This window comes from Myiozetetes cayanensis, unplaced genomic scaffold, assembly GCF_022539395.1.
Source record: "Myiozetetes cayanensis isolate MyiCay16 unplaced genomic scaffold, myiCay2020 scf1, whole genome shotgun sequence".
NCBI classification, from domain to species: domain Eukaryota; kingdom Metazoa; phylum Chordata; class Aves; order Passeriformes; family Tyrannidae; genus Myiozetetes; species Myiozetetes cayanensis.
In genome coordinates this window covers 73,433,838-73,449,480 of record NW_026086604.1, presented here as the reverse complement: position 1 = coordinate 73,449,480, position 15,643 = coordinate 73,433,838, and the positions used below count along the sequence as shown (strand labels likewise).

General features: G+C 37.8%; 1 protein-coding gene across 1 annotated transcript in view; it reads right to left on the bottom strand.

Annotated features, from left to right (window-relative positions):
- TRIO (trio Rho guanine nucleotide exchange factor) overlaps nt 1-15,643 on the bottom strand; it is a 251,538-nt gene that overhangs the window by 9,778 nt on the left and 226,117 nt on the right. The window contains 13 exon segments of the mRNA XM_050315905.1: nt 542-569; nt 898-1,036; nt 1,822-2,069; nt 6,217-6,986; nt 7,814-7,991; nt 8,932-9,123; nt 9,996-10,073; nt 10,294-10,344; nt 10,930-11,022; nt 11,672-11,761; nt 13,264-13,333; nt 13,829-13,932; nt 14,979-15,045. Coding sequence (XP_050171862.1) covers nt 542-569; nt 898-1,036; nt 1,822-2,069; nt 6,217-6,986; nt 7,814-7,991; nt 8,932-9,123; nt 9,996-10,073; nt 10,294-10,344; nt 10,930-11,022; nt 11,672-11,761; nt 13,264-13,333; nt 13,829-13,932; nt 14,979-15,045 — 2,108 coding nt within the window.

The following is a 15,643-nucleotide window of genomic DNA, read 5'->3' as shown; positions in this document are numbered from 1 at the left end:
GATGTGCCCAGCTAGCTATCTTTATATCCAGCTAAGTTTGCAAAAGGGAACACAAAACACTTCATCCACTGAGGTGCTGGGTGGTTTCCCTTTTCCACAGATGAAACTCAGAAAGTTTGGTTCTGTGTATTAAGGCAAAAACTCAGTTTGGCCCTGTCCCCAAGGGGCCAGTATATTTGTCTTGATTAGCCTCTGCACTGGAGAGGTCCTGAACGTTCCCTAGGCTGCAAGGTTAAAAACAAAGCAGTTCCAACTCCTGGCCTTTTTGCAAATTAAGGAAGGCCCAACTTCCATACAGTCTCCATACAGAAAAAATACTATGGTCCTTGTGTTTTATGTTGTTTTGGATTTGTGGAAAAAAAAAAAAAAGTTCCTTGCATCTTAAAAAATAAATATGATGTTATTTCATTCTGCCTTATCCAAAAAGTGCCTGTGTACATTTTGATACAATGCCCTCAGTTCCCAACATAACTCATATCAAGCAAATAATGTCTGAATCAAATTATATTGACTGCAACTTTTAAAAATTAAAGCAACTTACCATCATAAATGTAATTGGGGTTGAGAAGCTGAAAAGAAGAAATTAAAGAATTAATGTCCTGGTAAGCTTATAATAACTTAAAGAATGGTAGAAAACCAAGCACAGCGATAGGTCCAAAATCCATGAAACATCTGAACATTATTCAATAATTTCTGCATTACTCTTTTCTTTTTCTGCAGTATCCTTTTGTTGTATCATGCTTGCAGGTTCGAAGATTATACCTTCCTGTTTTCAGAAAGGTCCATTAAAACCACTGTTGTCTTTGATTCCTTCCTGTGGAATTCTGACAGAAGCTACTTTTAAAGAAATCCCAACCCAACAACTTTCAGAAACTACTACATCTGTGTAACACTTACCTTTACAGAAACCTTGTTGGCAAGTCCTTCTCGGGATTTGCGGTAACCATTTTCTAGCTTGCCTTCCCTTTTGCCGTCTTTATCTTTTTTCTCAGATTTCTTCCTTAATCGGAGTGCTGTGTGCCAAGACGTTGACTTCCTGAATACAGAACAGGAAACTTCGATCAATTTTCCTCATGTTATGTGCTATATTATTTTCAAATGTCACTGGACAAGTATGTCAAAATGTTACTTATATGTATTACAGTATAGTGAAATGAAATACATTAAGTATTACATAAGAGATGCCATCCTTGGCTAAAACTGTAAGCAAGCTAGTAATGTAGTCTGTATTTCAGTATTTCTTGAAATCACTGCTCAAATGGTAAACTTGCTATGTGAAAATACAAACTGTCAATCAACGTGAGCAGTGGTTGGTATGAAACCCGTACCAAATACAGCCTACAGGAGCTTTATATAAAATTCAATACCAAGAAATTTGATATAATTTCTTCCATTGCAGATTTGAGAGAGGTCTTCTGAGCACAACCAGTCATTTTCATTTTCTTTGTGGCTTAAAGTGGAGATCTAGGAACTCCGAAATCTTGTTTCACTTCAACAAACATCCCCTCCCTGTTTTCCTAGACAACGATGTCTAGACTGGTAACTCATTCTATTAAATAAACCATTTATGCTCTTAGATCAAGCATTCTTTTCCCAGACGACTGGGCTATTAAAGTTTTTAATAAAGAATATGTGCTTCTGGGATCTTTCTTACTAGCTAGTATATTGAAGTTTGCTAAGGGACCTCTTAAGTACTCATTCTGCTTATTTTTCATTTATTTCTCAATGATCACATCAACTTTTGGTTTAAAAGGTTCAAAGCCTTGCCTAAATTGTAAGTTTTTCTTTCTCCTCCCCTTCTACACACACCCGGGCACTCACTTGATGGTTCCATCAGGGTTGTCAATGATGACTGCACTGGTATGCCCCAAGACATAGCCGGGAATCCAGCCCTCAGCTGCGGGGCACTGATCAGTGGCGGCTCTGAACACCAAAAACATGTTCTGTTGGTTGCTGGCTAGAATCTGCACGACCTCTCCTTGGTAGACATTTATCTCATCCTCCTTCACTGCCGTGTAATCGTGTGTCACCAGCATGGTGGAGATATTGCTACTGCTGCTACTTTCACTCTGCAAGTGTCAGTCAGAAGCAGAGAGAAGGGGGAAAAAAAGAGAATCAAGTTTAAAGTTCATGAAGAAGACTAGCTGTTCTTGGCCTGATACATTACCTGCATAACCCACAGAGTTTAAACTGTAGTCAAAGAAAAGAGCAACAATTTTTCTTTTAAAGCTGCCTGAGTCTAATTTTCTTGTACATTAGTTTGATCTTTGAATATCTTCACATACCACTGCTGCATAAATTGATTCCCATTACTTAAGATTATTTCCATTAACTAAGAATCAGTTTATACCATAGATCTCATCTTCTTTTCAAGCCCAGACACTGAACCTCACATCTTCATCAGGCAACAAAACTTAGAAGCATGTAAGACAGTTTTTCATGGTCTTAAAAGTGCAGTTTCAAAATCATAATCATTAGCTCATAAACACTGGAAATTCCAACAACAAAAAATACATATACTCTTTCCTAACTATTTGTCAGATCTCAGACACCAGCCTTCTGCACACAAAACATGACAAGGTACAAAAGAACAAAACAGGCTTTTGACAGTGTGTCTCAAAACCACATGGTTTATTTCTGGTTGAATCTGTATGATCAGGTTTATTCCTTAAAATGCAGAGGATGAGGTAAATTACTGAAATAAGAAATTATTAATTTCTTGGTCAAAACAGGCTGACTATACTATCAGAATCACTTCTAATTGATTAGTGACTATGATAGCTGAGTGATGTAGGCTGTTTATCATACACTTTCATCTACTCTTCACGATCCTCACTAAGCATTTGTAGAAAGTTAATTATGGTGGATCAGTTGTAATCATACTACTTTCAAAACAAAAATCCTTGTTCTGACTATAAATTCACTAGAAATTATTATTTTTAAAAGTAAGACTTATTTTGTCCATTTGCATGTATTCAGTATATGAGGTTAATAAATGGAAGTGTGAAACTGTTACAAGATTACATAATCCACTCCTTCGATAAGTTATTTCCTCCTTGAAACAAATTAAAAACAAACTGGATGGCCTATTAATGATGTGGCATGAGGTGTGTATGTTTGTGTGCGCCTGTCTTTCGTCTCTGTTCTTATTTCAAATTATTTCAGGTCACTCACTAGCAGTGAGGGCTCACTATTGCTCAGCAGTAGCTAAGCTGAAGAAGGAAATTAGTACTCAGATGTAGCTGGAGACTCCTATTGCTTATATAGCATAACCACATGTTAGCACCATGTATGTGCTAGTAGAAAGCTTGACACACAAGAATTAAACAGTGTAATCTTTTTTCTCAAAACTGCCAAATTATTTCTCCCTCAGTGTTGAGGAGATGCAGCAGGTGTCAGTGGACACAGTGGTACACTGGAAGCCCTGAAAACAACATTCTCTTCCAATCTGCTAATGGCCTTGAACAAGTCACTCCACCTCTCTGTGCCTGCGCTTCCCTATGAGTACTCTGGCTGAGAAACCAAGACATTTGGAAAGGAACAGCTTCAGATTACTCATTCATAGCACATTCAGCACACTGAGGCTTGGGTTTCCAGTGACTGTACATTTTATTCTAGCTGGATTGTTACATTCAACTGGGTGATTCAAGTCTTCTCTTTTTTTGCCTTATTAGGATGATGAAGCAAATGCTACTTCAGAGAGAAAGATCATATCGTGGATTGTACCTCTACTAAAGTATATTTACATTAATTTCAGATGCTGCATTTCCAGTAGGAGACTTTGTTTTTTCTAATTTAGAGGACTGTCTGCATGCCCTTTTGTATTTGCAAGCCCTTTCCACAATTCAGGCAAACTGGGCATAGCTAAACAAAACAAAATAATTTAATTTTCAGTCATTATTTAAATTAAAATTACAACTTGCTATATTCTTTTACCTAGATGAAAAACAACTCTATTCAAAAAAGCTGTTTTTGTTAACTCCTCCTGTTACACTTACAGAGGGAGACGAAGAGAAGAAGCAATCTCAACCTAAGCACCAAACCTTGCCCCACACACTATTCCTGAACATAACTGCTTCTTAGCATGCAGCAGAATTCGTGTAACTGAAACACTGGCCTTTCTGCTACATAGTATTTCTTTTTAACATTTAAGTCTTGAAGGATCATATTAAACTCTAAATATTTCTTGTTTTCAACAAGGACAGTTAAATCTGTTAAATAAACAAGTGTCTGGTAACTATTAAATGACAAATGTTCTTGAGAATGTGTTTATACCAGCATTCATTCTCACCACAGAAAGGTAGCCTTCTCTTCTGCCTTGCAATAAAATCATTATTCTTACACAGTTAAGGTTTTTCTGCTTCAAGTTCTGCTGGTCATCACTGACCTCAACTATGGGATTAGAGGAGGAGCTACAACTAAAATACAAAAAATTCCTCCCATATTTCTCAATTAGCAAAACCTACTCAATTTTTTTCTTCTTAGAAGTAACTTTCAGTAAGTAATCAACCATAACCATATGCACATGTAAATATACACACACAAGTGGTTAAATCAAAATAAACCTTCACAACCTATTTTCTCTAGCTTGTTCTGTGTGGTGTGAAATCTTGCTCATAGGTCTATAAATGAGGTTATAAATGAGGACTGATGGTCCATCTCAATTACCAAACTAAAAGACACAGTTGTGAAGCAGAAGGTATGCATTCCGTGATTACCTCTAACAGTGAGATAAAACCAACCAATGTTGCCTTTGCTGAGACAGTATCAAAATCCAAATGTTTTGCAAATTCAGTGCCAGCCCATCTTTCCCTCTCTCTTTTTCTAATGGAACAACCTGAATTACCATTATGCAAGTCTTCTCTGCATATAAAAAATATCACCATCTTGAATCACATACTATGCACTAAGTGCAAAATACTCATATTACCCCAGATATTATATTACATTATATCACATCACATTTTGTTAGATGAAAAATAAACACAAGACAGAGCTAAACAAAAAAAAAAAGGCTGAAGGAAGATTGGGATAAAAATACAAAACATGCAAAGCATAATTTTTTTCTTCTGAAGCTATTATAAAAGTAAGTATAAGAACTAAGAAGTCAAGAAAGCATTGTATGTTAAACAGTTCTATAAAGATAAGCATGCATTTAAAAAAGGTCCAGCAAATTAGGTGATTTGCAAAATTGGTATTGCATACTATTTGTGAAAGAGTGGAAAAACAAACATTCATGAACACAATACTTAGTGAGAGAAAAATCAAATGCGATTTTAAAAAGAAAGGCACCATAACCTGCCTACCACATCCATGGCAAGAGCCTCCACATTTTTGTTTTATATGTGCACAAGCCCCTGTGATTGCTGTGTTGCTTTCCTGGCCGACATTATTACAGGTAACGTAGATTCTGTAGATAACCTCAGATTTCCACACAAACACACCAAGTGCATTCTAAGACGCTGAATCTCCAGATACCCTAAACCAGTTCTTCTTACAAAGGAGAAAAGACAAGTGGAGCGGCTATTTGTTTTGATTGTAGCAGAAGGAAGATTATTTTAGCTAGGTTTTGTCGGTCTATTTTGAGTGGATTGTAGAAAGCTTCCTTGATCAAACACAGATTTAAAACCAGAATTTTGTACAACAACTAAAGCTGAAAGGAGGGGAGGGAAATAAATTAATAAAAAAATAAAAATCAAGCGGCCCAGGGACTGTAGATGTCTCCACGAAGTTAAAACTCAACAGAACAATGGTGGCGAATTTGTGCGTGAAAGGGAAAAAAGCCCCAAGGCAATCTGCCAAAATCTTGAAGTCAGGTTTAAGTGTGCTGGCGCAATGCATACCCCAAGGTGCTCTGGCTGCCACGCTTCAGCATGTTAATTATGTGCCTTCAAATTAGAGACGAAAAAAGCAAGGACAGCGAGTTAGTAGTTATCAGCTTAGTGACCTATGTTTTCAGCAGAGGCAGAAATTGCATCTAATGTTAGCAGTCGCTTTTGTGTCTGTATACATAGCTATGTTCGCATGTATACATACACAGAGAGGTAGACACTCTTGTTTTTTTTAATGTGCAGAAGATATTTGAACAGTTGATTATTTCAGAGCAGTACAGCACTCGAGAGCCAGAAGTTAGTACGGAGAATGATGGCAACGCACAGAAAGGGAGCATGGGAAGGTTTTAGAAGAGCTCGCAGGACAGAGGTGCTCCGCTCTTACCCCATTACTCTGGGTGGAGTGAACTGACTGCTCGCTGGTCGAGGAGCATGTGCTCATGCGGTCTGTGTCCTTGCTGTGTGAAGAGTGGCGGTGGACCTGCCGCTGGAGGGAGTCATTGTCCCCAGGGAAAGTGAAGGAGCCAGGGCGGCTGGCAGGGGATGCTGGGATGGAGCTCCAAAAGGAGCCCTTCTGCAGGGGGCTGCTGGGTGGAAAGGTTTCCTTGCCAAAAGGAGAAGGGAAAGTCGTGGAGAGAGGAGAGTTCATTGGTGAGATGGCTCCTGGCCTTGGCTTCCCAAGCGTCAGTGATCCTATGCTGTTTCTTGTTCGACTGTCCTCTGAGTTTCCACGTGAGTCTTTCTGGGCTCCATCAGCTGAGCCAGAAATGTTTCCTGCTGTCTTCCTGGGACTTTCAATAACTTTCATCTTGGGAATCTGTTCAGCTTCTCTCTGAGGACCATCCGGCTCTGCACTGGGAGGGTGCCTGTCTGGCTGGCTCAGGCCAATTTCTAAGGAGGTGTTGTAGTGTGGCAGGGAGTGATTGTGAATGGACATACCTGACATCTTGTCTGCCTCTGCTTGGGCCGAGGCTGCAGAGGAGACCAGGACTGGGGAATGGTGTCTGACAGGCTGGGGGATCCGGGATGGCCGGCTACGGCTGGAGCTGGGGATGCCACTACAGCTGCTGGGACCGCTGCTGTTACCACTGCTGCTCCCGCTGCCGCCTCCACCACTGCTGTGGTTCCTCTGGTACTCGATCGGGGACGTCAAGGCTGCAAGGGGGGTGGGAGGGGAGGCGATCGGGGGAGAGAGGGCAGGAAAGGTAACAGGAACAGTTTAAAACAGACATGTATTACTGGCAAAAAGGGAAGTGCTGTTCAAATAAATTTCCTTAGCAATGCTGGTCATGCCATAGACCTCAACTCACTTTTCTACAGCTCACCTTCACAACCTGCTACATTTGCCTATATTAAAGATCAAGAATCTGAAACTAGGAAGAAAAGTTTTCCTCTAGGATCACACTGTTGGTCAGCAGCCAAGCCTGGAAAAAACAGGTGTAACTCCAAATTCTCTTCACTGTAACTCTTTTAAAAAAATCTATATTGGGGCAACAACTGATAGATATAAAAATACAGCAAGAACCCTCTAGTGTCACAACAGACACTACCACCTTCTACTTTTCTCCTGCAGAATCTGAATGTTGCCCCAAGAAGATGTGACAACAATGGCCACAAAAATAACACAAGCAAAACATATTCTGAATAGATGCTTAAAATTCCACTTGGGTTTAGCCTTTAAAGGCTTGCTTTGCTTAAAAGGAGTACACAAGCTCTCCACCTCAACGGATGGTGACAATCTTGATTCACTCCCACAAAACATTTGGAAAATTTCACCAAGAGAACACCATGTAAATTCAGACTACCACTCTTATAATAGATGCTAGCATCTGTTCTGAAGCAGAAATGCGGCACATATCCCCCAACTGTTCTCTATTAGCTCAGGAAAAAGAAAACTTACAAAACATTTCCAATCCAAGAAACAACAGATGAAAGAACCAAGTCATTCAATTATGAACTTTCAGTGAAAGGAAATAATTTACCATTTAAAAAGTTGCGCTGGTTTTCCAAAATTTGGTTAATTTCATGGATCCATAACTGGCGGACTCCTGGACTGGCAGAATGCAAAATAAAGGTTTCCGTGACATCGCCCGTCCTTGATGTTAGTGCAAATTTACATGGATCGCTGTCCACATTTTCCTCCAGGGAAAGGCAACTCACCTTCATGAAAAAAAAGATTATTTATTTGTGCATTTTATGAGAAACCTACCTCTAAAAATCTCTTACTTAGGAGCTTAGAGTCAATCTTCAAATGATAACCATTCTTTCCTTCAGTAAAGTAATACCATGAAATGAAGGATTACAGTAAACTAAGGATTAGTGTACAGTTTACTGACACACTTGCCTGAACAGTCTCCAGCTGGTCAGCATGCTCCAATGTTCTCCATCATCCTCACTTTCCTTTCATGTTAGTTAAAATGCTAATCCTGCCAGGGAGCTCTACCACTGGCCCACAACAAAGGCTTCAGTTGCAGATACAGCAATTCCTTGGACAGGCTGTTCAGCCAGCACTATAAACAGAAGGCTCAGCTGGCAGGCAGAGCACCAAGGTGAATTAGGGGAAGGAGGGTCCACCCAAAACTCTTTATGAAGAGGGCTGCTGGGCTCTAATACTATCGAGTGTTTTTCCAGGGAAAGTTTGAAGTGGGAGAAAACACTTTTTGTTTGAGGGAGAGCTGACACATCTAAGAGGGTTGCACTACTCACAAATATTATCTACATATTTGAATATCAGAAAGAATAAATAAAAGGTTATTAAATCTATTTGCAATTACTTTGCAATGTGTTGTACACATAGCACAGAGTTTAAAACTAAATTCTTTGTGAACGCTTGTCCAGCTTTGTGGAAGAGCACCTCTTTTCATATGTTTCATGTAGGTAGTATCAGATCCAAAGATTTCCATTTATCATCAGAATGTGAACAGATTTTGTAGGAAGTAATTTCAGGATATCTAATGATAATACAAATATAAATAACTGACACCTCACTGTGCTCTATGATTGCACATCTAGATGTCACTAGTGACTCCCCACAGAATAAGAAACTGTTACCTTAGCAGAGTTTGTGCAGGGGACACAAAGACTCACACACAACAGTTACCTTGATACTGTTTTTAAACAAGAATCCGGGCATGGAGAACCCTTTCTTTTTATCTAGCAGCTCACTGAAAATGACAATCTGCTCAAACAGGAAGACCCGTCTCTCCTTGCAGCGTGGCAGAAGTCCCGCATCCTGGTCTGTAACCAAGAATGTGTCCTGGAGCAGGAGCTTACCCTGGGCTACAATTTTACCCTAAATACAGAGGAAAGCAGAAACACATTTAGTGCAATTCTTCATTTCTTTCCCCAATCAATCTTTTTGAGCAGAGTCTCATGCCAAATAGCTTTCTATATTTCCTGACTTCTGTTACTGATCATTATATAGTCATTGCTCCTCCTATACGCAAGACATTCTTGTGCCATTTCTCAAAAAAACAAACATCATTAAGATTAAAAAAAACCAACCAAACCCCCAAAAAATTCACTCCCACCCTTTTCAATTCATACTCCACTTTGAGGCTTGTAACACTAAGATTTTTATTTCTATATTCTCAGTAACTCCAGCAGTTACTTATATATTCTTCCAGTGCCTTCCAGAGTGCTGAATAGGGGAAGAATTCAAGTTCATACCTGCATCACAGAACATAAAGGGCTTTGCAGGTATAACTTGTGACTATGGTCTGGAATGATGCACACTGCTTCAATAGGCAATTTCCAGCTCTTCTAGACATAGTAAAATGAGGAGAAGGATTACGGTTGCCTCACGCATATTACTGAGGTCACTTAGTGACTCCTCCTTTGTCTACTCTACTGAAGCCAGGGCTGCTCACCTGCTGATAACTGATTACTTCATTATTTTGCAAGCCTTTAGTCAACAAGGGAACTGCAGTAACAGCTGCACTTTCTAGATTTTGCAGAAAGACTTACCTAGTGTGACTGACATGGCAGGTAAAGTTTCCCAGGAAAAAGTCCTTGGAGGGCTAAGACTTGATTTTTCATTCGCTGCTTTTTGCACCAGCTAACCATACAATGCGGTAGCACTTTACCTCATTTCTCCCCAAAACATTAATGATTAATTTTTAAAGAACCTGACAAAATCTCTAAGCAAAACTCCAGCCAACTTACATCAAATCCTTGCAGGCGGCCAACATTCATCATGTCATTACACCGTTTTGGTACTATACACATGACCTCTACAGCTTTCTGTTCAAGACAAATAAAAAGTCAAAGCTTTATTTTCCAAACGAGTTAGCAGCATAACATTTTGTTTAATTTGATATGTTTGCTTTAGAACAGAAATACAATAAGTAAACACTTAAAATCACATTCTCAGGAAGATCAGAAAAGGAAAGTGAGTCTGCCAAAATAAGAGAAGTGCAGAGTTAAGAGAATTCATGTCACTAAGAGAAAATGTTTCAAGTACCTCTAGTTCTGTTGTGTCAAGATTAGCTTTTTTAGAATATTTGAGGAAGTCCTGAAAAAGAAAAAAAACCCAAGTAATATTTCTTTTCTAATTAATCAGCAAAAAGGAATTTTAGAAAATCTCAATTTACTATCCTCTGTCAGAATATGATAAACTGCAAAAAACACATAGAAAAATTTTATTTTTCTTTGTTTAAGATTTATTCACCCTTTGGATTTAGCTCATACAAGAAATGTGTTACATAGAGTTGCTCTTCAGTAAACACTTATGTGATATTAAAATGGTTGCAGATGTAGATGGAGAAGCTGGAATCAGTCCCAACAACTCATATCACTTTTACATCTGAAAACAGTTGAGAGTTCTTTCTCCTGTTCATATGACACTGGTAAAAATTCTAAATACTTCCATGTCTAAACATTTGGTCTCTTAAAAGAAGCAGCAAATTTCTGCCCAAGTCACTTACTGCAATTTTTATATCTGAATATTCTCAGAAAATAATCATATGGCATTGCTTACAAATCTGGCTTCTGCTTGGGAGAAGGGTGGAAAAATATCAGTAATAATTAGAAAACATATCTATTAATATATCTGTAACATATCTGTTAACACATCTCATTCATTTCTCCATCACTTTACCTTTAGTAACAGCTGGTATTTCATAATTCTCTGCACAGGTTTTATTAGCAAGTCCGTGAGCTGAAGTCTGTGGCCCAGGCGTTGCTTTAGATCCTGAGAGTTGTAAAACAAACATTTTGTTTGTTCAGTAATAAAGAACTTTGAGTTAAAACCACAGTATTCATATCAGTATATATAGAGAGATATACACATATAAGAGGATATATCGGTATTAATGGCAATCATACCAGAAATTGGCAAAAGTCAGAGCAAATCTAATGTTCAGTTAGCAAAAGCTGGAATCCTTCCCCTTATCTGTATCACCTTTGTTTTCAAAGTATTCCCCTCTGCAAGCATCTTTCATCTCTTTTTTTTTTTTTTTTTTTTTGAACAAGACTGCATAGTGAAATGTAATTTTTCAGTTCCAGGTTGTATATAACCTATTTTCAACAGTGATCTCTGCTCATCCAAAATTGCCATTTCATATAATATGCACTGGTAACTGCCTGCCCTAGGGCTAGAAAGGACAAGACTCTACTGATTAATTGATATCTTATACCTAAACTTTGCTTTTCGTCTCTAGAAGTCTGTATCAGATCTGAGAAATCAGAACAGAAACGGCAAGAAATTATAATTTAAAACAGTAACAATAATATCTGCTGCATTTATTTAGTTGTTTGGTTTTTGGATTGATCATCAGATCTGATAATGCTTATGATTTGCACACACCCTTCACCTGGCACATCCTCTCTCAGGAACTTACCTCAAAAAATGTATCAATGTATTCTGAGACAATGTGCTCAGACTTTGGTTTGTTTTGGCAGTAAACTATGTACATGTGCAACCTTCTCTCCTGGAGGAACAAAGATACAGAATGGTACATCATTATCAAGAAAAACATGCCAGATTGAAATGGAGTATTATTTTGAGAAGTACAGCTGTTCAAAAGTATGAACTTAAAAAAACTTTAAGGAAAAGCAGTTACATATGCAGAAATTACAGATCTGAAAACAGATTTATTTGAGATTATCATTATGATTTTAAAAAGGCAACACAAGTGAAAAAAATTCCCACAGTTATAAATCCTCCTGAACAACAGGTGTTCAGAGATGATAGCTCAGCAAGTCCCACAATAAAGTTAAGTATGAAAATGGTTATCTTTTTCCTTTACCAAGAGCAGTGGGAGGTTGGACCAGATGACACCACAGTGGTCCCTTCCAACTTAACTGTGTTGTGATTCTGTAATGCATGTAGCCTCTGAAATGTAATATTTTTTTAGTTTTATTTTAATAATCTGATTATTATTCTAATTTATTAGAATAATGACCTCCTCCTATTTAGATGTACAGAATAGTTAGGAGAAACCTCTCAAGTCCTCTATTTAGTACTGTCTGTCCTGCTGGAGTTTGATTGGGGATGTAGGTGATGAAGCCTGGAAATAGCAGCACTAGTATCTTTTAACTCTGATGCTTTATTTTGTGAATGTGATTTTAACAACAGAGCACCAAAGAAAAAGAGAGAGAATAACTTCAGCCTTCAAGATTCATTCTTGGTTGCTGATCTTTCTGGTTAAGAAGCACAGACAGACATACTATATGTGTCACCTACTCCAAACTGTTTCCTATCACTTCTCTAGGACTGGTTTGCCATTAGAGGCTTTGCTGCCCAGAGTACTGACCAGTGAACACTAATGTTAAGGAAAACAATGAAGAAATAAGATGGAGATTGAAAAGGACACAGGACATAGATTAGGAGCAGGAACTGAATCGCTGTGTTCTAGCTGATAGTCAGGGCTTTCCTAGAGGATGCTGTAATAGTATCACAGCTTGCCTTTCCATCTGAAGTGATAAAGGTGCCTTTCCAAGACAACTCAGTTACAAATAATACCAGGAGAAAGTAAAACAGCAATCAGAGAGAGGAAGAATTACTTCCTACAGGTTTTGCATTTTGCCAGCAACAAAATTCTTGGAAGGGGAAAGGATACAGAACTAGACTGCACTGAAACTGGAAAGAAGAATAAGCCTCTTTACTATTTTTATTTCTTATGTTCCGTGGTACTGCATGAATACCTGGGATTAGAAGGTAGGTGTCATATGAAATGACAATTCCCTTGCACTGAAGTGGAACTGAATTAAGAAATGGGGTGCTCATTCATGTTTACTCCCCACACGAGGATATCAGGGACAAAAACTACAGTACTTACTGATTTATAAGCTCTTAAAAACTCTCCCTCCCTCTCTTACAGTGAAGAATATTGTACAGCCCTTCCTTAACTATGTTGTACTTAGTAATGAAACACGTTGAACAGTCGAACAGTAGCAGCAATAGTTTGCCAAGGAAGATGTTTGCACTTACATGCTTAACAAACAGGGATCCCAGCTTTTCTGGATCTTCAAGGCACTTTTCCAACTCTCCTAAAAAGAAGCTGAACATAAACAGAGTAAGTACTTTTGCTGGTTTTGTTGTGTGTTTTTTTTTTTTTCCTGGTACCACACATTATAGCAACAGGTGTATATGTGTGTGTGTGTATATATATATATATAAATAAATAAATATATATATATTTTATATATATATATATAAATAAAACAACTTTGCAAGGAAAAGTGGTCTTACTGCAAGGCAAGACACTTTGTGTTCCATATCAGCAGCTTTGGATATTAATGTATGTCCAAATGACAATGTTAACAGTGTAATATTTTAATGTAATTTTTAAATGGAAAACGCCCTAGTGTTCACTAATAAAATTATTTCATTTCATCAACATTTGTAAGCTGAATTTACAGTATCTACAACTCAAAGCATCAAGACCAACTGTTTTTACCTTGTATCTGCATATTTGAGGAAATAATTTCTTAAAGTCAGTCTAATATTTTTCAGGTAGAATAGTTCAGCAGATGGTTTTCAAGTTAATACGTACTCTCTGTGCCAGTCATAAATCTGGTGAATATTTCCAAATACAATCTTGTCTTTGCCTTTCATATCATCAGGTACGCCATCTTCCTTCATAAGTGCCATATAACCCTGCAACAGTCCAAGTAAATTCACTGTGAACATTCTTACTTTTAAAAAAGTGAGCTTTCTTTTAATCTCCCTTTTCCCAGAAGCTGTCCAAATTGCCCATAGCAACAGTTTGCTTGTGACACAAAGCAAAAACCTGCTCTATAACATAGAGCACAGACACAAAGTATCACAAATTGACTTGAGGCTGTCTACACAACACTGCCCAGTGCTAGAAAAATGAATTCACTCCATCTGATTTAGCTTGTGTGAACAGAACCAAAGCATGAAGGAAACTTCCACAACCCTTTTCCTTATCAGCTGAAGCACCTGCAATGCTTTGCCAGGTAGGGCTGCTATTGAGTACGTGTCTGGTTTTGGTTTGCCAAGTTTATGTTTTGATGTCTAGCATTTTCACCAGGAATTTTTTTGTTAGTTACAAAAATACATCTATTCATAGCCTTCTAACACACCCTTTAAATACTGTAAAAACACTTATCACAATGCCAATCTTTCTTTCCTTCCCTCCTTCTAAAATAGAGTTTAGGAATTGAACATTCTTAGGTTGAATTTCACTGTCATGCTCATTCTACTCTTCCAAATGCACCAGCTGAAGACTGAAGAAAGATGTGTGATGTTACCTCATTTTATAGTAGGGGAAGATAGGAAGTCTAAGAGAAGTCTAGCAATAGGAGAGGAAGGTGGACTTCCAAATCCTGTATGCTGAACTAAAATTTTTTTTAAAATCTGGTTGTGCTAAATAAAACCATCTAGCCTAAGATAACATTAGGCCAGAGGCAGGGATAGTAAAAAAAAAAAGACAAAGAACGACACTCTTCAGAGGAACAAGGTGGACACAATAAGAAGAACCAAAAGGGACTAAAGGTATGATGCAGCATTTCTAATACATTAAAAGCCTGCAGGAGGGAAAACTCAGAATATAAACTCTCAAATTTTCAGTTTCTTCATGTGTTTTGTTTTAAAAAACATTGTGAGGTTCAAGCTGCAGAGCTGCTTAGTACCACATTTTAAAAAAAAAGAAGAAATCAGGAGAAAGAAAAACATCATACCTCAACTACGTAGCCCAGATCTCGCACGTAATCTCGTTCTGTCTCCACTAATTCCTGTAAGACATAGCTACAGTGGAAGGAAAATGGTGAACACATATTAAAAAATGAAACACATTCTTCAAGAGGATTAATGGCATACAACTTCTTAGACATCTGTAGTCACATATGTTTGATAGGCAGAACTGAAATGGAAGAATTATTGTACGTTGGTTCTAAGTAAGATACTGCTTTGACTTTGAAACTGGACAAGGCTTGCTTCTGTTTATCTAAAGTCAGATGTTTTCTTAAACATGACACTGAAATTAAACATTTAACTATTGTTTAAAATAAAATGCTATTATGTCTCTGGTCTGGACACTCTTAACTATATGAACTGTTATTTCTACACACAGGTTTAAAAATTTTTGAAACCAGACATGTTTTTGTTCTACCATGGTAACAGTTTACTACTACATAAAGTGTGGGGTGAAGCAGAACAAGGGGAATTACCATCTTTTTCAAGTCTAATAGTCCTTTGGACATTTAAAGATCATCATCTTTTTGAATAAATAAGTGACACATGACAGAAGTTAAACACAGGTATGACTAAGATTAAAAATCAAAGGAAATTGAATCTGCAACAAATGTGTGAGAAATATGACTACATGCTTGACACCTAATTCAAG